Raw genomic sequence first — 24,376 nt, 5'->3', positions numbered from 1 at the left:
ATATTATACAGTCTATCTATGGTATCGATTGCTAATCCGTGGCAAAGAAGAAATGAAAGTCTGCGTCGATGCCTCGCAAGTCCAGTGTCGCGAGCGGATGTTGCTACGACATCTAGGAATCAAAGCGTATTTAATCGGTTATAATATTGATGTGTAGGGGTTGATTATAACCTGTGAATAATATTGTATGAATCATCTAATCATAATCATTTTTACAATTCATATAGGCCTATTATAATTATGCACGTCTTGAGCCATCAATCGGAACATGTCCGTGCCGCTTCCAGTGGGGATTGCAGTAGGGATCTCAGCCCGTTCACTGCTGTGCCGCTTCCGTGCCGCTGTATGTGCTAAGAATCTTTGACAACATGTCATCCAGTACTACCTCATCGAGTTTTCTTTCGGGTGCTGAGATACGTTATTAGGTACGTTAACAAACTTCAAACTGCATTGTATCATTAGTGTGGGCATGTATGAGTAATTACTCCATGACCAAGAGAGATAATTAACTCGCCATTTTTATATAGTTTTTTATTGGTTACATTACTATGTCGTAGTCTAGCCTATAGCATCAGTTAGCAACTTGACACATAACAAACACAAACATTTTTTACTAGTGCTTATATTGCTCTACAACACATTAACTATGGGCTAATTATTGGTGATCCATTCTTTATTCGTTGTACATGCATTGTCAGATCATCATAATTAGTTGATTCAACAGTAGGGAGTGGACAGAGAAGCACTGGATCGTTGGGAGGTAGTAGGCATGAAATGAAACCCTTATTCAATCAAACATAGGCTATGCTGCTATCCAAGGACGAGGCTGTTTAGGCTCTTAACTACATGTGTTCTACCGTTATGCTGCCTGTGTACTGAATTTCACAACCAAGCAATGAGACCGGCCTGTAATTTAGACAGTAACATTGACTTACCTGTCGAGAAGAAAGCAGGCAACTTCAGCGTCCCTTTGAAAATTGTAATCCTTCATTAGCTCCTTAAACCTGGGAAAAGCTACCCTGATGTTTACCCTCATATTTTGAATTTGCTCGTCATGTTGCCGTTTTTAATTCCCTTTTTCCTTTTTTGGCAACGAGGATTCGTTCTCCTGTTGCGTGGCATTCGTTTGATCGTGCATTATAAACAAAAGTGCAGTCGAGGCTTTCAAATTTGCCGGGGCAGTGACAAGCATGTCTCTCTGAGCTCCTTCTACGTTTTAGTCACGCTGGCTCATAGCGAAAAGGCATTTAGCCGGCTAGAACCAGCTAGTGCTCTGTCCCTTTCGGCCGCCTTTCATAGTCCGGAAGAACATGGATGCCTCCTTAGGACTTACCCATTCAATATAAATAAGATAATATAAATATAAGAAATCATTCGCTCGGGGATAAATCAGATTAATGGCAGAGGTGAATTTACACCAATGAGGACATATTAATGAATGAAGACATTGATTTTAGCTAATACATTACTTAAAACTCTACACAGTGTCCCTTTAAAATATGACTCAGGCAATTATGCTATGAGGCTAATGATATTAAACCAAATGGCGTCTCCTCGTCCCCAGTAATGATCTGCTCGTCAGCACATGGAGGTAGTAACCTGTTCCCTGCAGTCGCTCCCTCTTTCCTGGGGCCATCCGTGCCCAGAACACAGCCCCCATCGGGGCCAGGGGCGGAGACAGTCAGATTGTTCACAGGCTCTGCCGGGTGATGGATCGGTTGCCCGGTTTGCGTCCTGTACCGCCCCAGGAAGCTGACACTCCTTAAACCCCACCTCCAGTTCGAGGGAGGACCAGGGGGGGGGGGGTGTATGCGTTGACTCCAGATAAGGTCCTTGCTTCTCCCCCCGAGATGCAAGCCTTCGGGGACCACCCACGTTTGAACAACCTGTCGATGAGTTTTCATGTCCGTGCTAAAGATTCGAGTCAAGAGGCCATGGGAAATCCCGGCCTTTCATTGTCAGCTGTGTTTGGGGACACTTCCCAGCGGGCCTTGTGAGGCTCCTTCAGCGAGGCCGTTGTTGGGACCTGTGGCAGCGCAATTTAAAAACCAATAGCTCATTTATGTTAAATGGAGCCGACTGCCTAATGAGCGGTTTATGTGCCGCTGTTGTTTTTTTCCGTCTTTCCTGTGGGTTCCCGCTCTGGGAATAACCGAGAAGGGAATCGTCTTGACTGATTAATTCATGATCATTTTTCAGCATATAGAGGAGGCTGGTGAACAGCTGAAGCAGCAATGTTATTTGTAATTTTACTCTCGAGTTGTCAGAGTTATCAGACGAGACCCTGTGCAAACAGTATGGTGGGCAGAATACATCTATTGGTTAGTGGGTTCAAATCCCACTTTCCACACTAACCCACTAAGGGGGTTCAAACTCAACTGTCAATCCTCACCCACTAAGGGGGTTCAAACCCCACTGTCTAGTCCCCCTGTAGGACTCGTTGATGGGATGCCCTGACCCTAACCTGCTCCTCTATAACATGTATCTAATAAATGTTCCATACGTCACATGGGATAAAGGCATCTACTAAATGACTAAACGGTCAATTGTAAAGAAGGGAACGATTGAATATCTGCTGGTGGAGAAAATAGTTGATATGCCTATGCAGTCAGCGCTGTGTATCTAACCAGCTCCGGGAATTTCATGAATGAGATAGTATCTGCCTCCAGAGTCCCACTCGTGTGAGGGAGGAATCCTAATCGGGTTAACCAATCAAATCTCGTGTCTGAAATCCGCGCAGGACGGAATTATGTGTTATCGGAACAGAGCGGTAATCTTGTGTGTGTGTGTGTGTGTGTGTGTGTGTGTGTGTGTGTGTGTGTTTCTGCCTGTGCTGGTTTATTTATATCAATCTCATTGTGATGGCTCCCTTCATCCCACGGTCAACCGAGGAGCACATGCCAGGGACATGTGCAAATCTTGACCTGTTCGCTGGCTCATGCAACTCTCTCTCACGCCCTTGAATGGGTTCCTTGCATACAGAAGTTTGAATTGAACTTTATTCGTTGTAACACATAGACCACCATTAGCATTGTCGGTACCCTGATGTGCTTTGTTAAATGTTATCCACACAGATATTTCTTTCTTCACTTTTACCAATTTGTGGATTACTGCTCATGTAGATTCATTTAGTTTGTGGATTTTTGTCGAATATATCCCACGGCTGATCAATAGATCTGATCTGCAGAACACTAGATACACATTCCCACCCACACACACATCTCTAGATACACACATTGACTCACTCACACCTCTAACCTACGAACACGCCCTCACTGAGGTGAGCGCTCGACCGAGTCAGCCTTGCAGTGCACACTGCCACGCGCACGCTCCCCCGTGCACAGAAGCGTACCTAAACCTCAGTAATGAGATTTGTAATGTGCTTTTATCCTTTCTTTCATTTGACGGAGGGATGGAGAGGAGAGGGGAGATTAGTGCTTTATTATCTCACCCTGTGGACGGCTGGACAGAGTGAGAGTGGGAGGGAGAGAGATGGAGAGTGGGGGGGGTGTAGAGGGAGGCAGACGGAGAGAGAGAGAGAGAGAAGAAGAAAAGGAGATGGACAGAAAGAGAGATACAGAGATGCAAGGAGGGTGAAATGGAGGGCTAGATCGAGGGATGGAGGCAGAGTAAGAGGAGGAGGGAGGGGTGGAGACAGAACGATGGAAGACAGAGAGAGGACCGGGACCTGGAAGGAGAAAGGGATTATAAAGGTGCTGAGGGGCTTAGGGAGTGCTACATAAGATTGTCTGGCAGCGGTTTCACCCTGAAAATAGAGAATCGATGGGAGGCAGTGTTCAATGTCCTGTATCGAAAATGTTCAACTGTAACGGCAGCTCCACCGTGCCTCTTCTCTCTCTGTTCTACACGCCGATGCAATTTATTTGATCACCTCAGTTTAGCGCTGTCAGGCAGAGCAGAAGCACCTCTCTCTGTGTCTCTCTGCACATTGCAATCTCTCACACCAGATCACGTTCGTCTCCGTCGATGAAGCATTAGATATTATTATGAGGCGGTTGAAGGTATGCTAAAGTTTGCAGGAAATGCCTCTTTTGAGCACGTGATGGATGTGGGTCAGTGGAGTTTCATTGATATTGATTAAACATCTCGGATTGATACTTGATCATTTTGTAGATTATGAGCTATAAATCTATCAGAGCCAGTAAAGCCTGTATATCAGAAATAAAAAAAGAGAAAGGGCTTTATTTAAGGTGCCCTAGGTAATAAATAAGAGCTATCATTTGAGGGCAATGTGTTAGAAATGGACAACTGCACCACAGTTATCAGCAAGCTATTACCAGTTGAAAGAGACTATGAGAATATCTCAGAACTTTCCGAGCTTAAGCAGCTTTCTTAGTGAAGTTATTCCCGGTGGATCCAGTCGCTCCATCACCAGATTTAGCTCTGTCCAAACTTCTTGAGGTCTTGGCTGCGTTACAGTGACCCGGTGGAAATGTGCTCGGTGCACGGCCCTGCCCTCCAAACCCGTGGACCGGGGCGGTCCTCATGGACCTGATCAACTTTTAATATGTGTAAATGTATGCATTTCCACCACCAAAAATCAAGGTCACACCCACGGCTCTTTGCAGAACCGAGGAAAAAAAAAACACCATTGGAAAATGTCACCGTCGGAAAGATTATGTCATTAACGCAGTGATATCTGTGTCTTAAAATTCATGTATGTTAGCACTGCAATTTGTTTTTTGAGCCCGATTAAGAGTGACTACATACACCCCTGAGTGACACGGAGTGACAACAAAATTGAGTCTGGCGCCCAAAGCGCCACACTAAGTATTTTCCCTGCTGCTGACAGAAAGAAGGAAAAAAACGGTGTTCCAATGATTGGATGGGAATCTGGAGCCAGGGGTGCTGACGGAAAGATACACACCATAAATTTCTTTCCTTGAAACTTCGATGACTTAACTTAAATCCCTTTTCTATTGGGACCAACTTTTCTGGCCCTTTCCCTCTTCTTTGTTTCCCCCGGTAACCAGCAGCAGCAGCACCTCCGCACACACTGTTCACCGGGCGGCTGCCGTCTGTCTGCGAGGAAAAGAACGAAGCGCAAAACTATAAATGGGCACTCTCCCGCCAGGAAGAGGGCCGCCTTTCAGATATGAAACCCAACTCGAAAACTGACGACGGAAAGGAATTATTTGACTAGGTGTGTGTGTGTGTGCGAGTGTTTGTCTGTGTGTGTGTGTGTGTGTGTGTGTGTGTGTGTGTGTGTGTGTGCGTGCGCGCGTGCGTTCGTGTGCTTGCACGTGGAGCACTCCAGCCGTGGCCAGTGAAAGAAGAAAAGATATTATGGGCTGTCGTGCATTCCCAGCATTTCGGTTCCGTGTGTGTTTCTGGAATAAGATGAATCCAGACACATGCTGGATGAGAGGAGGCCTAAAGAGGGCGAGAGAGACGTTGGTTATATAAGGAGCAACATGGGACGAAGCAAGAGCAAATATTGTCAGCCTAGAGAGGGGAGAGATAAGGAGGCACAGCGATGAGGCGGGAGGGAGAGACGGGTTTAAAGGAGACAGGAGTGTATGGAGGTGCTGTCTCGGTGTCAGCCCAAAGTCGTGTGTGTGCGCGTGCGCATGAGTGTGTGTGTGTGTGTGTATGTGTTTGCTGATAAGTGGGTCAGCTATCTAGCGTTGTTTGAACCCTTGGGATGCACATTTCTCCATTCTGTCTGTCACTGTGCATCTTCATCTCTCTCTCTTACTCTCTTGCTCTCTCTTTCTCTCTCTCCCTCTCTCCCTCTCTCCGTCTCCCCCTCCCTCGCTCCCCACCTCTTTGCAGCATTATACTCAAAACATAGTAATGTTTGGTTACATAGTAATGTAACCAATAAAAAACTATATAAAAATGGCGAGTTAATTATCTCTCTTGGTCATGGAGTAATTACTCATACATGCCCACACTAATGATACAATGCAGTTTGAAGTTTGTTAACGTACCTAATAACGTATCTCAAAACCTCCATTCCGCCATCAGATCATAATCAGTTTGCTTACCGGAAAAACAGGTCTGCAGAGGATGCCATTGCCATTGTGTTACACACTCTACTAGAACATCCTGAGCACAGGAACACATATGGAAGACTCCTTTTTGTTGACTCTAGTTCAGCCTTCAACACTATCCTGCCAAGGAAGCTACACAGCAAATTACGCAAACTCGGCCTGGACACCACATTATGCAACTGGATTTTGGACTTTCTAACACAGCGCACACAACATGTCAGGATTGGCAAGCACGTCTCCCCCACCCTGCCCATGAACACCGGGGTCCCTCAGGGTTGCGTGCTCAGCCCACTCCTCTACACTCTTTTCACTCACGACTGCTACTCCTCTTCTCCATCTTACCTCATAGTGAAATTAGCTGACGACACAACAGTACTCGGCCTCATCACAGGAAATGATGAGACCTCATACAGAGGGAGGCCGAGAGACTGGTAGAGTGGTGCAGTGATCACAACCTGGTTCTCAACACCACCAAGACCAAGGAGGTGGGCATCGATTTCCGCAGGGCCAGACACCTCAGCCACTCTGCACTCCTAATCGGAGAGGAGGAGGTAGAGAGGGTGTCCAACTTCAAGTTTCTGGGCGTGACTGTGGCCAACGATCTGTCCTAGAGGAACAACATCACCTCTGCTCTGGGTAAGGCACAACAACGCCTCTTCTACCTGTGGAAACTTATAAGGGAAAAACGTCCACAGGGACTGATGGTCAACTTCTATCACTGCGCAGTAGAGAGCGTACCCACCTACGGACCACAGGTGTGGTTCTCCAGCTGCACCAGGGCAGAAATGGAGGCCCTCCACAGAGTGGTCAAGGCTGCGGGGAGGGTCATTAGAATAAGCCTCCCAGAGATCTCCACAGTCTTCACCTCCCGCTGCCTACGCCGGGCGAACAACATCCTACAGGACCAGTTCCACCCAGCGCACCATCTCTTCCAGCAACTGCCCTCTGACCGAAGATACCGTTCCATCCGCTCCAGGACCAGAAGAGTGACCAACAGCCTATATCCACAGGCTGTCAGACTGCTGAACGAACAACCTGCCCCCCGGCGCCCGCACAACCCCACCCGACCCCTCGGTCACATAACTCCCACTCAATAACTGTGAACTGGACTGCAATTGCTGCACTGTACTGTACACTATTTTCCATCTATTACAGGACTGCAGCCCCCCCCCCCCCTTACACATCACAATAACTATGGACTGGACTTGCATTGCTGCATTCTCATTCTCTTTCCTTTCACACATTGTAGCTATAGCTAGACTGTTGACATTTCAACTGCACTAGCGCTATTGCACTTTTTGGGTTATTGTTATTATTTATTATTAATATAATTATATATCATAGCATATGGGAGATCTATCTTTATTGTGGGCAATGTATGCTATCAGGTACTTGTATGCCAGTGGTGGTGATGATGCTCTAAACATAATTTCGTTGTTAACTCTGTGGAACAAGGACCATAAATAAATCTAATCCAAACCATGGTTTATTCAAGATGGTTCTAATGCAAATAGCCTTCTTTCCTCGGTTGAACTTCTCTAGTGTGTGTGTTTGTGCACGTGCATTGGCGCCTGAGTCTGACCGTGTGCACGTACTAATGTGCACGTGGGGGCGCGTCTGTCTGCGTGTGTGGCGGCGCATGGCGCCCCTAGGGTGACGGTGGAGCGGCTATGAGGAGAGACGGATATGGAGCGCGAGAGGAGGTGCCCGGTCCACTCATGCTTAAATATCTCGGATAGGTCTCCCCCCTGCTTCTCCACACAGATAGACCTCAGCCATGTTAAATGTGAACAACCTCTTTATCGTAGGCCTTTCTTTTAGTTGTTTGCGGGGAGTTTGGTTAAATGTGTGGTATGCGCGTCGACCCCCCTTTGTTACACAGAGTAATGTTCACGTTTTTTCAAGTTTCAAATAACTGCGGTCTATTTGCGTCAGGGCCGGTCTTTGTGAGACCGGTTGCTTGGGTATGAGAGGGCCTGTTTTGTTTCACACAGCGCCTTAACTGACAATTACAGCAGAGAGCCTTCTTTAGCAGTGATGCGGACGAACAGCACAAAGTGAGCGTCTTGCCACCTCAAAGAGAGCAAGAGTGGTAGAGATTAAAGTAGAATATAAGCTCGCAGGGCGGTTGCAACTCATTAGCGAGCGGTTGGATTGATTATTGGAACACGGCGGGGGGAGGGAAAATAGATCCTGGCTAATTTCCCAGAATTCCCCTATCCAATAGTTGCTTGGCTTTTTATTTTCACCATTATAAGAGCTTAGAGGTACGGAATGAGAAAGAAGGCAATGAAATGAAAGTGAAACGTGGGTGGAGGACAAGGCTGAGGAGGACAAGTTGGCTGGCAGTTTAATGGGTAATCCTCAAGTGATTTGTCCAATAGACGTGTAATAAAAGTAACAAACGTGACTCGTGAAGAGGGTCATACAGAGCGCTTCATAATGACCTGTATCTCAAACCCACTGCATGTTGCTTTGGAGATGACACCTCAATGAGTAGGCAGTACATTCATTAGAGGCATGTCTGTGACCCCCACCGTCACTTGTCAGTCGTACATCCATGTTAACTCCGTCTTTCTCCTCAAACCATCAGGTGACCCTCCGCTGGGCTTCCGGGACGTCCTGCTCCGGGACGGGCCGGAGGGCTTCGCAAAGGCAGTGCGGGCCCACAAGGGCCTGCTGCTCATGGACACCACCTTCAGGGACGCCCACCAGTCGCTGCTGGCCACCCGGGTGCGAACCCACGACCTGAAGAAGATCTCTCCGTTCGTCAGCCACAACTTTAACAACCTCTACAGCTTGGAGAACTGGGGAGGTCAGTGTGTGTGTGTGTGTGTGTGTGTGTGTGTGTGAATGAGTAAGCGTGCTTGTGTGTCTCTGAGTGTGTGTGTGTGTGTGTGTGTGTGTGTGTGTGTGTGTGTGTGTGTGTGTGTGTGTGTGAAATTCGAATAACTTTACATTTTGGGGCAGCATACCCACAATAAACATAATGGAAAACATTTCTAAGGTTAAAGAAGCTATATTTAACAGGTTGAGGGTACTAAATCGTAAAAATGACCATGACATGTCATCAAAGATGAAGAAAACATGCCACGTTGAAATACTGGCTACTTCTGCAACAATGAGGTCAGCCAGTATGTTCTTCCTTGAAATCTCCATACTGGGTTGTTCCCTGACCCAGTATGGAGATTCCAATGTGATTCCTCATTGGATATTATTGCACTGACTCAGCTCCTATTGAGCCTGTGGTCAATCTGTATCAAGAATCTGGGAACAAGCGTTGGGTTTGAGTGTGGGAAGAATGTGGAGGGTGGAGACCACTCTATCCAATCAACGCTTGTTGTCCAAGTTGAACATCATACCTTTAACATACATTAAGGTATGTCGGGCCTCTTATTAGCTTACCTTAGGGAAGGCTTAGAACCGTAGGCCTCTAACAGTGAGTTTCAGTGGACGACAGGGCCAGGCTGTATCGGGAGCTCGGGACTGAGACAGTGGAGGGATCAAGGCTTGATACGGCTGCTTAGTCAGCCACATTGGGCTGGGTTCCAGACCCTTGAATCCCCACGTGCAGGCTGGCCACGAGTTTGCACAGAACAAAAGGGGCTCTCGGTGTCGATTCATCACGGCTGTGTGATTGACAGTTAATATTCTCCCCGGCTAGGGTTCTTGAAGATTGGCAACCTGCGTCGTAGCCCGGCGCCACCGCTAATGGCGGCGTTCGCGGCGCGAGATAATCAGCGGTTGTATTTCTAAAGGATGATTATCTGAAGTTGAAACACGGCTCGCACGCTCCTCGCTTCTCGCCCTCCCTCCCCTTAGCTCCCTCTCCCCTTCCTGCCACACCTCAACGCATCCCTCCTCTCCCCCCTCCCTCCCTCCCACCTCAGCCACCTCCCCTCTCTCCCCCTCCCTCCCTTCCTCCCTCCCCACCCACCTCCCCTCTCTCCCCCTACCATTACCTCCCTCCTCTCCTCCCCCCTCCCTTCTCAGCCACCTCCCCTCTCTCCCCCTCCCTCCCTCCCTCCCTTCCTCCCTCCCCACCCACCTCCCCTCTCTCTCCCTCCCATTTACCTCCCTCCTCTCCTCCCTCCCTCCCTCCCTCCCCACCCACCTCCCCTCTCTCCCCCTACCATTACCTCCCTCCCTCCCTACCTCCCTCCCCACCCACCTCCCCTCTCTCCCCCTTCCTTTTACCTCCTTCCTTTGGCATTTGCACACTCAGTCAATGGACACGTTCCCCACGCGCGGCGTTTGCATAACGGTAATGCGGCTAAGCCTCCCCTGCTCTGCAATTTTCCCGTTCAAACACGACCAAGTGACCCTTTCTCGGGCGCCGCGCGGAGGAGACCTATGTCGTCTTCACAGGAGGCCCACCACCAATAAGCGCAACGTGAATCCACGTTGCGCTTATTTGGGGGGGGGGGGGGAAGAAATGCATAGATTCTGTTAAATCTATGCATTTCTTATTTAGTTATATCCAAACATACAGCCAAAGCTAAAACACACATTCTACCGACATTTATACAGCATAGTCAAGAAGCGCATTCGGATAGAAAATATTTACATCGCGCATCTACATCTAAATTCTTCAGCAAATGAATAAGCCGTATTTATACAGTGTATTAAGAGCTTGTTTATATAGCGTACTTATATCGTGTACTTGTAAGGTGTTTTTATAATGCATTTGTACAGCATTTCTCAAGCCACTGCGTCCCTCAAATAGGTTAACGATAACACAGACACACACACACACGCACAATGACTCTGTGCACATCCCAGGCAGTGTCAACCATGCAAGGAAAGAGCTCAGTACTTTAGCTGGGAGGGGCCCAAAACAAACAAAGAGACAAAACCAACCAAACGCACCAGAACTCCTCCCCCTGCCAGAGAACCTCCTCACTCTCAGCCAGAGGGGAAGTACCAATTATTTCAGAGAGAGGGGAGGACCGCAGAGTCTCAAAGTTGTAATTGTGGAGCAGCTGTCGTCGTGGTCGCTGCCGCTGACCCCCTGTCCAGACGAAATCCCCCCGCTGTCATTACGCACTGGATAGGGAAGACACACCTGGGGTCATTACCATAATAAACAGGACCCTGATAGGGCGCCCCTCGAGGTGGGCACCGGTCTAGTTATACAGAACAGCCATCAGCGTTGATTTCACGTCACAGCTAGGGGTTGTCTACTGACGAGGCCTGAAGTTACACCAGACACGGGGAGACTTTCGAGTCAACACTGATTTGTTTTCCTGAAACTTGCGTGGACTTCAAAGGAATGCGGAGTTTGTGCATGGCCAAATGAGATGGCTACTCGACTGTCACCGGGAGGAAGCCAGGGGTGGCGAATGCGAGCAAATTGCAAGCGACAGATGTGGTTGCTCCATCGGTCTCACCCTGTGTTTTTTCCCGTCTGGAACATGGCCACCGTTTGAACGGCGGGAAGCAGAGTGAGGCCGACGACTGGAAAGCCGATATACCAGTCTCGGACACTTCTATTCTTCGGCGAACGTTCGCACTTTGTCCGTGCCGGTACCAATCGTTCCTGCGGTACGAAGACAACATCAGCTAAGCCGGTTTCCTCCCTTTTCGGTTTCCCACTATAGCGGTTCAGCTGCAACTTTTTGCGCTCGTGATGTTTCCATCTGCAACGAAATCCACCCGTCCACCTTTAAGTGTTGCACCACTCTCCCCATTATGGAGTCTCTTGTATTTCAGCGCAGAGTAAATCATGTAGGGGTCCGGTCTTGAGATGTCAAATTAGTGTGAATCGTAAGCCTCTCGCTCCCGCAATAGCTCTCTATTTCTCTCTGCCGACTGTTTTGAAGAACCAGGCAGGGAACATGCAACACCTGCCTGCCTTCTCTTCGTTCGACACCCAACTTTTCCCATCACAGCGATGTTTCGCAACGTGAGTCAATGGTGTCATTTGGAGAAGAGTTTATCCGCTCTCCTTATTTAAGTGAAATTCGAGATTGAATGCTTTTTTTTCCAGGCGGCTGCCCTTGTTCTGAATAAAGGTGCATTGTTAAAAACAAAATGTCAAAAAGAGAACACCAATTTATAAACCCGCTCTTGACATAATCCTTCTATTTTTCTGATAAACCCTCAAAGCAAAGAGTGTATTTTTTCAAATCTCATTAGGGTTAAAAATAGAGGGTATTATATACAAAAGTCAGGGAGGGAAGCAAGACATTTCCATCCTTAATCTCCCTTATTAATTCAGCCCTTTAAGGCACAATAGGAGGACAGCTAGTGGTTACGCTAGGACCAAGGCGAGCCACATGCTAGTCGGGGAGCCAAGGCGCATCCATCGGTTACACTGCCATTTGGGGGGGAACTCCTTTTGAAATGCCCCATCAAATATGGATCCGCCTTTGTTGTTTCAACACGCTCTTTGGCTTGAGGGGGAAGTCCATCAGCTAATACCCACGGTGCCTTGCTGCTGCCCCTGCAGGCCATGGCTAAGTGGGAATGAATGTTCTGTCAAGTGGTTGCGTTGGCTTTGTGATATATATATATATATGGTGTATCTCTGGGAATACGATCACACCCTCACTATCTCTAATTTCACCATTGCGCAGAGGGGATTGCGACTTTATTAATATCCCAGATATTGCCCGTGGGAATCGCCTTGTGTTGGAATCTGGGGCTTGTCATAAGAGCATGGATTCGGCAGATCAAAGTACTGGCACTTATTGCGTTATTGATCCTTCAGTCTGTCAGCGGGGGGGGAACCGATTTGATTTCCATGAGGCCCCCCCGAACGAGGGGACGCGTCGATTCCGACGCAATCGTACGATCGGTCACTGTTGGAAGGAATCCATAGGAGGAACAGGGAAGAGGGCCGTCCGCGACGGCACTTGTATTTAAATGAGACAACCCTAACCACAGTGTTGTAACGTGTGGCGAGATTAAGGGTATTATACACTTCGAAGCGTGCAATGCAAACCACTTATCCTCTCTGCTCCGTCTCTCTCTCTCTCTCTCTCTCTCTCTCTCTCTCTCTCGCGCCCTCGCTCTCTCTACACAATGAGTGTTTCAAGTGTACACATTTGAATTGGTGGCTAGAGAGAGAGAGAGAAAGAGAGAGAGAGATGTGTACAGAATGTGGCCTGCAGTTGTTTTTCGTGCTCGGAGGCTCCATGAATCATTGAGGAGATTATTCCACAGAGCTCTCAGAAGACCAAGCACTCCCCCCCCCCCCCCCCCCCCCCCCCTAACCACCACCGCCATCCCAGTATAGCGTCTCCTCCTGTATGGTGTTACAGGAGTGGGTGCATGCGTTTAAAAGTGGGTCAGAGGCACCAAGTGGGTTTCTATAGGGCAACATCTATCGGTGACTGAGGATGCGGCTGAAAGGTGCTGTGTTTGAACCCCGCTGTCTGCAGTCTACCTGAAGGGCTCCTTGTGCTAGAGGCCTTGCATACACAGTCTTCAGTCAGGGTGGAAAGTGCATACTCTGGATGTTTCCCACCATACACAGCTTATGAACACACTCGCACAGAAATAGAGGAACTGCCACGTCTGCCGTTTTTCACGCATTGGGAAGTCTAGTTTGGCGGGAGCGCTTTGCTCCAGTCAACACCCTGATCATTTGATGAATCAGTGGAGATGAGATTAAGCGCTGATACCGAGCCGTGTTCAGCATAATGTTTAATCGTGGCCGTTTGACCCGCTCTGTGCCCGTGGGTTTAAAGTTACAGCGGATGCGGTCTTGATCAAATAATTGACACTATAAAGAATGATGATCAATTATTGATACTGCGGCATCGACAGAGCTCTACGGTCTACCGACGCAGCAGAGTGAAACACAAAAAGACGAGTATGTTCGCAATGAATAATATCCCTCTCTCGCTGTCTCTCTCTCTCTGTCTCTGTCTCTGTTTCTGTCTCTGTCTCTCTCAAGTTCTCTGTCTCTCTCTGTCCCTCGCTATGTCTCTCTCTCTCTCTCTGTGTGTGTGTGTGTGTATAGGATGCTGAGCAACAGAGATTTAATGATCACAGGCAAGGCTTTCATACGATAAAACAGCAGCCCTCTGAAGGCGTGAGCAGTTTGTAGCTGATATGCTAAGCTAAGATATGGCAAGCTAAGATATGCTTAGTGGGGTTTAGCCATCGACTCGCTGGGAAAGACCGTGAGAGAGCGATGCTATCTGACGCCTTTCATTTGGTGATTTCATTCTGACTGTATTTCTCGGATTTATATAATAAAAAAAAACCTTTGATTTAAAATTACTCGGGTGTTAGAATTGGATTAGATCTTTGTGCATGTGTGTGCATGTGTGTGCGTGCGTGACTGTGTGCACTAATGGTTGAGTCTGTTCGCAAATCCTGTACCAAGCAGTGAACATCTAACACTTTTCTGAAGAAACTTCATCGTCTCTGTGGTTTTTTTTTTGTTTGTGTGTGTCTGTGTGTATGTCTTGTCTTTATCTATATTTGTGCCTTTGTGTGCATCCGTCTTTGTCTGTGTCCTTGTGTTTCTGTCTGAATGTTTTTGTGTGTGTGTGTGTGTGTGTGTGTGTGTGTGTGTGTGTGTGTGTGTGTGTGTGTGTCTGTGTGTCTTTCTGTGTGTGTGTGTGTCTGTCTGTGTCTTTCTCTTTGTGTGTGTGTGTGTGTCTGTCTGTGTCTTTCTCTTTGTGTGCGTGTGTGTGTGTGTGTGTCTGACTGTGTCTTTCTCTGTGTGCGTGCGTTTGTTTGTGTGTGTGCGTGCAGGCGCCACCTTCGACGTGGCCATGCGCTTCCTGTCCGAGTGTCCGTGGAAGCGTCTGCAGGAGATGCGCGCCCTCATCCCCAACGTGCCCTTCCAGATGCTGCTGAGAGGGGCCAACGCCGTGGGCTACACCAACTACCCAGACAACGCCGTGTTCAAGTGAGTACACACACACACACACACACACACACACACACACACACACACACACACACACACACACACACACACAGCCTGATAACCCTGTGTTCGACCAGCAACTCTGATAACGGTGTCATTGAGTCAGTCTCATTTGAACAAACACTCTCAGGGTTTAAAATGCTCTTAGAATTGAGTCTTTTCACTGCCAGAGTGGAGAGATCTCCCTGCCAAGCGTTTGTTTTAATATGCAGACCCGGAATTCTTTAACGTGTCAAATCGATCCACCTTTTTCGTGAGGAAGCACTTCATTTTGGCCACTGCTCTCAGGTACACATATGGAAGCATATATGTAGCAAAATTCAAATGGCAATGCAATTTGCAATTTGCAATTCAAATTGTCATTACATTATGCAATTGACAATTCATTATGCAATTTTATAATGTTATTTGTAAATACGTTATTCAAAGTGTATTTTAATATGCAAAGTGACAATGCAATCCTCAATTAAATTTGCAAAAGTTATAACAATAAAAATAGAATAACATTTTGTCAAATTCTTTGAGTTCCTTTATTCAAATTGAAAAGCTATAGCGTCCCCGTGATTGCAATCCACTTCGCCACGCTCCGTGTGTTGCGATATTCAAATGACATTTCAATCCGCAAAACAAACGCTTTGCAAAAGATTTGGCAAAACGGAATCCAAAACGTTTTCCAAAACGGAATCCAAAACGTTTTCCAAAAAGTCAATATGCAAAGTGGCAAACGTATCAGCCAATCGGCGTATGGGCGGGAATTACATGGGCACAGACATACAGCTTCCCTCCCTTAGATTATTTAAACACACACGTATATAAATTCTCTCACTTAGATAAACTCTCCCTCACACAGACTCTCACATAAATAAATGAGTTGCCTTTATATTAATAAAGGGACACTCTGTTCTTCTGAATCTAAATAAGATTAATACACACCCCATTCACACATATTGGTGTGTATTAAAATAAGTTGTATTTTGGGTTTTGTATTTGAAATATAATGTACACCACACACATTACACTATCTCTCTCGCAATCTCTCTCTTTCATCTCTCTCTCTCCCTAGCCTCATGTCTCTCCCTCCCTCTCTCCCCCTCCCTCTGTGTATTGTTTATCGTCTCCCCCTACTCCTCCCTGTGGCCTGTGGAGGGACCTCAGTCTGCAATGTGCAGATGATTGTGATAAATGGTTCTCATCTGTCCCCCCCCCCCCCCCCCATTTCTCTATCATTCTCTTTTCATGTACAACGCCTCTCTTGTCTTTCATCTTTCTGTCTCAATATCCCTTCATTCCCCCGCTTGTGCGAAAAGACACATGCACGCACGCACACACACACATAGACACCCAAACACGCATAGATGAAGTGGGGTGGCGTTAAATCACATTTAATCCTACCCCCGAGCTTCGAATAACCAAAGTGTAATTGGGTGTAATTGAATTAAGTTGTTACCATATTTCACAGGGTCAGCGCACTGCCTGCGTCACAATGAGGATGTTGTTGTGTTTACTTGTTCTTTGTGTCTGACTCGATGCGTTCGGGCCTCTGAGTCGATTCAACGCAGGATAGGTATTGATGTGTGTGTGGGTTCCGTGTGTGTCTGTGTGTGTCTGGTCTGTGCGGGGCCAACAGGAAAATTACAAACAAAGCACAGGTCGCTTAGCCTTGAGAATGCTACCAGGCTTATTTGGCCAATCCGCTAGTTTTAGACAGACAGACAGACGGACAGGCCGACAGACAGAAAAAGAGAGACTAAGAGAGAGAAGATTGATGGACGGAGACGGAGGAAGAGATATCAAACACGGCAAATATAAAATAAGCTGATGTATGCATGCAAAACCGTCTTTTCCTATTATGTATGACATGGCATCCTAGCGGCGATACATTTTTATCCCGCCTTCGTAACGTCCTGAAAACACACCTTCCCGTGATAAGACAACAATACTGTCGGCTTTTGCCAGCAACAGCCAGGATCATGAAATTTGTTTCTAGCCGCTTTTCCTTTTTTTTGTACCGCGAGTCTAGCTGTGCCAGCGTTACCAGCGGTACGAATATTCTGTTTTCCCCTCTCTCTGACTCTGGGGTTGGTTTGAGTGCTGGAGCCCCATAGGTAGATATTAAATGGCTTATCCCAGAGCACTATCCCGTTATCTGTATTGCAGTGTGCATTGCCAATGCACTTGGCTGTGTGTGTGCATGTGTGTACCTTTGCAAAAAAGAAAGCTTGTTTTCTGCGAACAAACCTTTTGTGTGTCTGAATATTACAGGCAGCAACCCAGCTGTGCACGTGTTAATACCCTGCACTCTAACTCTTCCTGTTCTCTCTCTCTCTCTCTCTCTCTCTCTGGTACACTTCCAACAAATCTCTACATCTCCCCTCCCCCTCCAACTTGCAATTCCCCCTCCACCCATCGCCCATTCCACTGTGTTCACCTCCCTCCCTCCGTCTCCTCCGACTCCACCAATCAACCTTCATTTCCCCAAACGACCCCCCACCCACCCACCCCTCTTCACTTCCCTCCCCCCTCTCCCCCTCCCACCCAATCTTCACTTCCCTCACCCCTCTCCCCCTCCAAACCCGTTCCTCCCCAAACCTCACGTCTCCTCACTCCCCCATTCCCCCCTCCCCCTTGTCGCAGGTTCTGCGAGGTGGCCAAGGAGAACGGCATGGACGTGTTCCGCGTGTTCGATTCCCTCAACTACCTGCCCAACATGCTGCTTGGCATGGAGGCGGCGGGCGCGGCGGGCGGCGTGGTGGAGGCCGCCATCTCGTACACGGGCGACGTCTCCGACCCCGCCCGCCAGAAGTACTCCCTGGACTACTACATGAAGCTGGCCGACGAGCTGGTCCGCGCAGGCACCCACGTCCTCTGCATCAAGGTGGGCGGGTGGGGGTCCCTGGCCCCGTGTTCGGGGAGGGCAGGGGGACGTAGCTGTTGTGCCTCTGGCAGGGCAGTTTTGGATGGGTGTTTTGTTTTCGGTCGCTTTGAGCTGCAGTTGGATAGGGATGGGCACATAGGGATGGGCACATCCCGATCCAACTTTTCTACCCCTTACCCCTTCCCCCTCCCCTTTGTTTTGAAGGGGTAAGGGGAAGGGGTAAGGGGTAGAAATTGGATTGGGCCTTAATGTACTGACAGCGATTTATTGGATACAAGTGCTGCTAAATGCCCTAAATGTAAATGAAGTTGGATCGGGATGTTTCCTCTTACGCCTTCCCCTTACGCCTTCCCCTTACGCCTTCCCCTTACGCCTTCCCCTTACCCCTTCAAAACAAGGGGGAGGGGTAAGGTGAAGGGGTAAGCGAAGCGCTAACAGTCGCTAGGTTAACCCATTCCCCGTATACGGCAAAGATGGCTCGGATAGGATGCTACACAATGCCAAGTACTGTTTTAAGTGCAAGGACATACAACATACAATATTGCCCATAGGGCATACAAAGTTGCCATTTTAGATTTTGGGAGGAGTCTCCAAAACCGTGCTGTCTCTTCTGGATTGCTCCGGAACACCTCGACCAGTTCCGTCCAGGAATTAGAAATCTTCCTAGTTTTGCATTTTGCCAATCCATCCAAAATTTGGACGCCATAAATGCTTTATTTTTCCAACACTGAATGTCGATCGTTCACAACTTGGTCAGAGGTGTATTCGACTCTGACACAATAACGCTGTGCGTAGGGCGGACCAATTTAAATCAGAAGGCACGACGTGTGTTCTCGCCGCCCGAATCGATTCCTTCATACGGGAGCATGACGGAATATTCTGGAACGTGAAACGTTGAAGTCTCTCACTGAGAAATTCGTAGACAGACTTGGCACAAAAGTCACGCCGCCTTCAAGTAATGAGCTTAACTTAAAAAAAAAAAAAAGGAAATAATCACCCCTGGAAAATTCTTCCATGGCTCTTGCTGAGTAACCTCGGGCAGGTCAGCCAAGCATGAAAAGCAATGTTCACCTCATCCCCCCGCATAACCAAACAGGGGGGTTCGGTTTGTAATGACGTACCGCTCTTTAAACACAAAATAAATTGAGTTTCTCTCTTGTTTGCGTTTGGGTCGTCCAAGTTGGATGAGGCGACCACATAGGAGGCCGTATGTCAGCTTTGACGGATGGAGAAATGTAATGTTCTTGATATTAATCGCTAACTCTAACTCTAATTTGTGTCACACTTTATGACCGTTGTGAAGACTGTCAGAGACAAGCCACTTCAATTCATTCGTGTCCCGCTGATCAAAGAGCTTCGCAGACGTTAATTTACACTTCACTCCAGCGGGACGCGGGGAACTTTTACAGAACATGAATTTTAATACCTCAAAATTGAAACGTGGAGGAGTGTTTTGGTCTGGGGTGTGAACGGGGGCCGTAAGTCTGAGGGATAGCCCCGTGCCTTCGGGCTGGGAGTGCTTTGAATCAATGAAGACCAAATGTACACCTAATAAAACCTCCAAAGTTATTCAGAGGGGCTGTTGTGAACCTAAAGCATTAAAAAGCAACGACTACTTCAGTCTTTCATACCACCAAATGAACTGTAATTATTTCTTAGGGTGAGGAAAAAGCGTGTTGGTTTTTTTTAGGGAAATTACAGTTTGTAGCGACGTCGGGTCTGGGACCCCCCCCCCGAGGCGCATTTGTTTTATACAGTTCGCAGCGTGCCTCAAAGTGCTTTTTGTACTCTTCATCTGTCTGCCTCTCCCTCTCCGCCTCTCGCTTCACTTTCTTTCTACATTTCGTCAATCTTCGTGTCTCCCGTTCAATTTCTCCTCTCCCTTTTTCACTCTTTCTGTATATCATTTGTATAAGAATGCATTTCATATTCTCTCCCCTTTTCTCTCTCTATAAGTGTGCCTTTACCCATCTCTAACAGTGTGCCTTCCTTTCTCTCTCTCTTAGTGTTGCCTACCTGTCTCTCACTCTAACCTGTCTCTCTCTCTCTCTCTCTCTCTCTCTCTCTCTCTCTCTCTCTCTCTCTCTCTCTCTCTCTCAGAGTGTACTTACCTCTCTCTCTCTCTCTCCAGGACATGGCCGGTCTGCTGAAGCCGGAGTCCAGTAAGATGCTGATTGGTGCACTGAGAGACCGCTTCCCCGACGTGCCCATCCACGTGCACACACACGACACCGCCGGCGCTGGAGTGGCCGCCATGTTGGCGTGCGCCGAGGCCGGGGCCGATGTGGTGGATGTGGCGGTGCGTCATGCTCCTCACCCCCATTAACCTCCTCGCCACATGTGTTGTGTGGACCAACACAAACTGTATTGGGGCCATTTTGTTACAGTGGAGAACATGAATTGGTCCGCACAAGAAAATGACTCGCAATGACTCAGCATTTCTTTTAATACGGTTTTAAAATGACTCCCCTGTTTCTTAATGTTTTTTTAAGATACAAAAACGGCCTCACTTAACCTTGGTTTGCTATGTTTTCATCCTTCTTGTTCACTCTAATTTCCAATGCATGTCATCATGACATTTAAAAGCACTTATAAAAAGACCTCCCGCAGAACTGAAATGCCACGCGTTTAAGTTCCGAGAAATTGCCGACACGGTTGCCACAGTGGTGTATATATGGCGTATGTTAGGGATGGTGTAAGTAAGAGGGGGGTTTATGTGTGCTGATGTCCCCCCTTCCAGGTGGACTCCATGGCCGGGATGACCTCCCAGCCCAGCATGGGGGCCATGGTGGCCTGCGCCAAGGGAACCAAGCTGGACACCGGTACGTGCTAGCCTGTCTACTCTGTGCTAGGGTTTGGCTGGTTGCTATATGTGGCTTAAGCTAACCTACAGCGTTTCTCATGACTTACAGCTAAACATTCATGGCGGCTATGCTAACTGGCAGCTCAACCTTTGTAATTTAAGAATTTAATTTTATCCAATTAAATAGTTAAACGTTTTCTTTGATAAATGACAATTGGGAAATAAGAGGGCAAACCGCAACAACACAGCATTGTAAGGATAAACATAAAATCAAATACATAGTATTATAGGATATATTTCATTGATCTAATTATATCTTATCATAGTATGCTAATTGAAAAATATCCCTTTCGTTTTATTAAATATCTTATGAATTATAGAAACAGCTCTTTTTTTTTAATGGATATTCCTCCTTGTTCCATTTGCTGTGAGCCGCGTGGCTTAGTTAGCTATGAGACCGAGCCAGGCCGGTTGGTCATTCATACCAATTCCCTGACCAGTCCGCTGGCAGGCTTAGGGACTTATCGTAAAAGGGACTTAACCATGACAAATAAATAAATAAATGGCGCTGCAGTGCATCTCGAAAAGGAGTTCATTTTTTTGGCGCGGTGGAATATATTGATTCACATAAAACACTTGAGACGGGCGTCGCAGCGGAAAGATAGGACTGATGATTTCTGTGTCGCTAGACCCGGTCCCCCGGTCGCTCTCGCCGTGCCACTCGCTTTATTTATTCATAGTGAATTAGTTTTCCTGTTCCGAGTTTAGGCGTGCGGCAGTGAAGGAAAGCTGTGTTCCCCGTGTCGCCGCCGTAGCTCAGCCGTAGGCCTGCGTCACTCTGGTTGTGCTCTTTCAGCTTCCCCGCCGGCAGATGCACGCACGTCGCTTTATTTATTTCTTTATTTCAATATATCCGTCGTCTGTTACTCTCTCGTTCCCCGCCTTCCTTCAATTAGTACCTTCTTTGCTCCGATGGCTTTGTAGACCTATTTTGCCGTGCAATGACTTTCACCTCTCTCTCCTTCCACCCCTCCATCACTCTGCCCTTGTCTCTCTCACATTCGTCGTTCTGTTTCCCCTCATCTCCTTCCTTCAGCCTCCCCTTCCATCCTTCTCTCCTCCTGCCCTTGTCTCTCGAACACATTTCCTTCTGGTTCTCTCTTTGTTTCCCGCTGTCTCTCTGTCTCTCTTTCCATCTCTCAATTTCCCTACGAAAACAGTGCTTCCGATGGCACTCCATAAAACACAAGGCTGTTTGTTGACACTATCTTGTGGCGCGGTGTGGGCTAGCTTTAGGCCTTTTAGCTTAGAGATCCCTCCCGGGTTCCCCTTCTGTCTCCCCTCCACTCTCTACGTTTCACCTACCTCGCTCTCACCTCCGTCACCCCCTCCTCCCGCCTGTGTTGTCTTCACACACCACCGGAGGAGGGAGTAGGTTGGAAGCTGCCCTCCAGCTCTCCATTATTTATTCTGTAGAGCCCACAGTCTAAAGCACAGGGCGCTCTAATTTGTGCATTAGTGCACATCAGCATGATGCCAAGTATCTCGAAACACACACACACACACACACACACACACACACACACACACACACACACACACACACACACACACACACACACACACACACACACACACACACACACACACACACACACACACACACACACACACACCCCCCCCCCCCCCCCCCCCCCCCCCCCCCGGTTCAATGGCTGTGTTTTTGGCTTAATACATTCTTCATAATTATAACTTATAATTAAATAAGAAATTATGTTTACTCTTGGATGATTAAACACACTCACACACACACACACACTTTCTACCCTTTTGCACACAGCCGTCGAGGGAAACAGACACTTGCACACTCGCACACTCGCACAAACAAATATGTGAAAGTCTGGATGTCACTTATCTGTCGATTTGACAAGGCAATATTCAGGGGTCACAACGGTGGACCAATCTGATAGAGCCGTCAACAACGCAGGAACACAAACAGAGGAACCCGGCGCAGTGCGTGCACACAAACCCGTTTAGGAGTTTTGACTTTATTCCTCTGTTGGTTTAAGAGTGCAACCAACTCGTGCCCGTGCTTAATGAAGACGTGTGTGTTCATGGGATTCCCGCACAGCGATTGCTCTGTGGTGAGCCATGAGGCCAGGTCAGACCGTTCTCAGCCTTCTCCTTCCCTTTCCATCTGTTTCTTTATTTGTCATCCCCCACATTTTCTCCCCTAAATTCTATTTGTTGGATTTATTTTGTCCCCCTTGTCCTATTCTTCAACTTCCATTTGTCTTGCTTAGCTCATATCTGGGTGTTTGTGGGTGTGTGTGTGCTTGTTTGTGTGCGTAGGTGTGTGTGTGTGTGTGCATGCATGCACACTTTTTCATGCTTCAGTGTAACCCTTTGTCTCTGGTTTTTGTGTCTGTGTGTGTGCGTGTGCGTGCAACACAATTGGGGATTACCAGTCCTTGTTCTCCACGACAACAAATTGTGTAGCCTGCGTGTGTTTGTGTGTCCGTGTGTGTGCGTGATCAGTATGCCCACCGGCTGATGGACGGGGGAATTGATGAGTTTTGTACGTGTTTTATATTTCTTCCTCTCCGAGACCCCTAATACCCCCTCCTCTCCTCCTCTTCCCCTCGTCACTCCATTAAACCTCGTAAGTGACTGTTGCCGTGGTGATAAAACGACATGGCCGCCTCGCCTTAGGCAGGGACGTGTAAACTAGATAGTGTCCGGTCGGCTCCCGGGGGACCGGAGGAGCAACAGGGTGATCAATAACGGCTTATCAATGAATACAGACTTGATCGAAGAGTAACCAAACCAGACCCCCCCCCAACACACACACACACACACACACACACACACACACACACAGTGAAAACCTTTTTTCGAGGGATACAACCCAACAGCTCCGATTGATCGGGCCTGGGAATCTTAGCGGGTGGCATATTGACTTTTGGCTATGGACTGGTTCTTGAGTGTTGGTTACTCATTATGTGGGTTGACCGATGGTAAGTCTCCACTGAATGGAGGAACTCCTGGATAATCTGCTGATCTGGAGGTTTCCACACAGTGTAGGCCAACCCTCCTGGTGGAGCGTTACTGTTACTGAACACACACACAAACACATATGTTAAGTCTGGGGCGGCACAAGCCCCAGAGGTAGAACAGGTTGACAGGTTGACTGGTACTGAAATAGTAGCTGACTGTTCAGGACAGGGTTAGGGTTATGTCGGCCAGGAAGGTTTGGTCCGTCCCATTGGCTGTGCAATTACAACCTGGATCCATGCGGTTCTGGGACCACATGATGGAACCAGCCTTTGTCACAGTTGTTTAATTGGAACTTCCTGTTGTCAAGGAAGTTATTGTGATTGGAACTTCCTGTTGTCAAGGATTAGAACTTCTGTTTTTTAAGTAGGGTTAGGGTTACCAGTACATCTGTTGCCAGGGAAGGTCTTCTGTGTTCGAAGTCTGTTAATTTAGGATAGAAAAGTATGACTGGCTTTGATATATTTTGTGGTTACAGATTAATAATCAAAATGACAACTTCAGGTGAAATGTCTTTTGTAGTTTCTGGCTGATTATTATGTATTCCGTCAACATATGCAGTGTCGAGAATGGTGTTCAAATTAAAATAAGCAAGGGAAAAATGAATGAAATGTCAGCCAATTTGAATAAGGTAGCAGCAGGATTCAAATGTATTTGTTTTTTGAATCTGCACACCAGCTACAGTACTTGCTGTACTTTGGGAAAGAAACAAACCAGTATGAATAAGAACCAGTGAA

At 47.6% G+C, this 24,376-nt stretch overlaps 1 protein-coding gene across 2 annotated transcripts in view; it reads left to right on the top strand.

Moving 5' to 3' along the window:
• Nucleotides 1–24,376, top strand: part of LOC115529545 (pyruvate carboxylase, mitochondrial) — a 268,651-nt gene that overhangs the window by 202,207 nt on the left and 42,068 nt on the right. For both annotated transcript variants that reach the window (XR_003973581.1, XM_030338305.1), the window contains exons 15-19: nt 8,611–8,832; nt 14,730–14,886; nt 17,542–17,782; nt 19,914–20,081; nt 20,523–20,604. Coding sequence is in view for 1 of the 2 variants with exons in the window: in XM_030338305.1 (XP_030194165.1) it covers nt 8,611–8,832; nt 14,730–14,886; nt 17,542–17,782; nt 19,914–20,081; nt 20,523–20,604 (870 nt within the window). In the remaining variant the exon portion in view is untranslated. The remainder of the gene's footprint in view (nt 1–8,610; nt 8,833–14,729; nt 14,887–17,541; nt 17,783–19,913; nt 20,082–20,522; nt 20,605–24,376) is intronic.

The sequence above is a fragment of the Gadus morhua genome, chromosome 17, assembly GCF_902167405.1.
Source record: "Gadus morhua chromosome 17, gadMor3.0, whole genome shotgun sequence".
Taxonomy (NCBI): Eukaryota; Metazoa; Chordata; class Actinopteri; order Gadiformes; family Gadidae; genus Gadus; species Gadus morhua.
The sequence above is the reverse complement of the archived record's forward strand: the minus strand, read 5'-3'. Positions and strand labels throughout refer to the sequence as shown.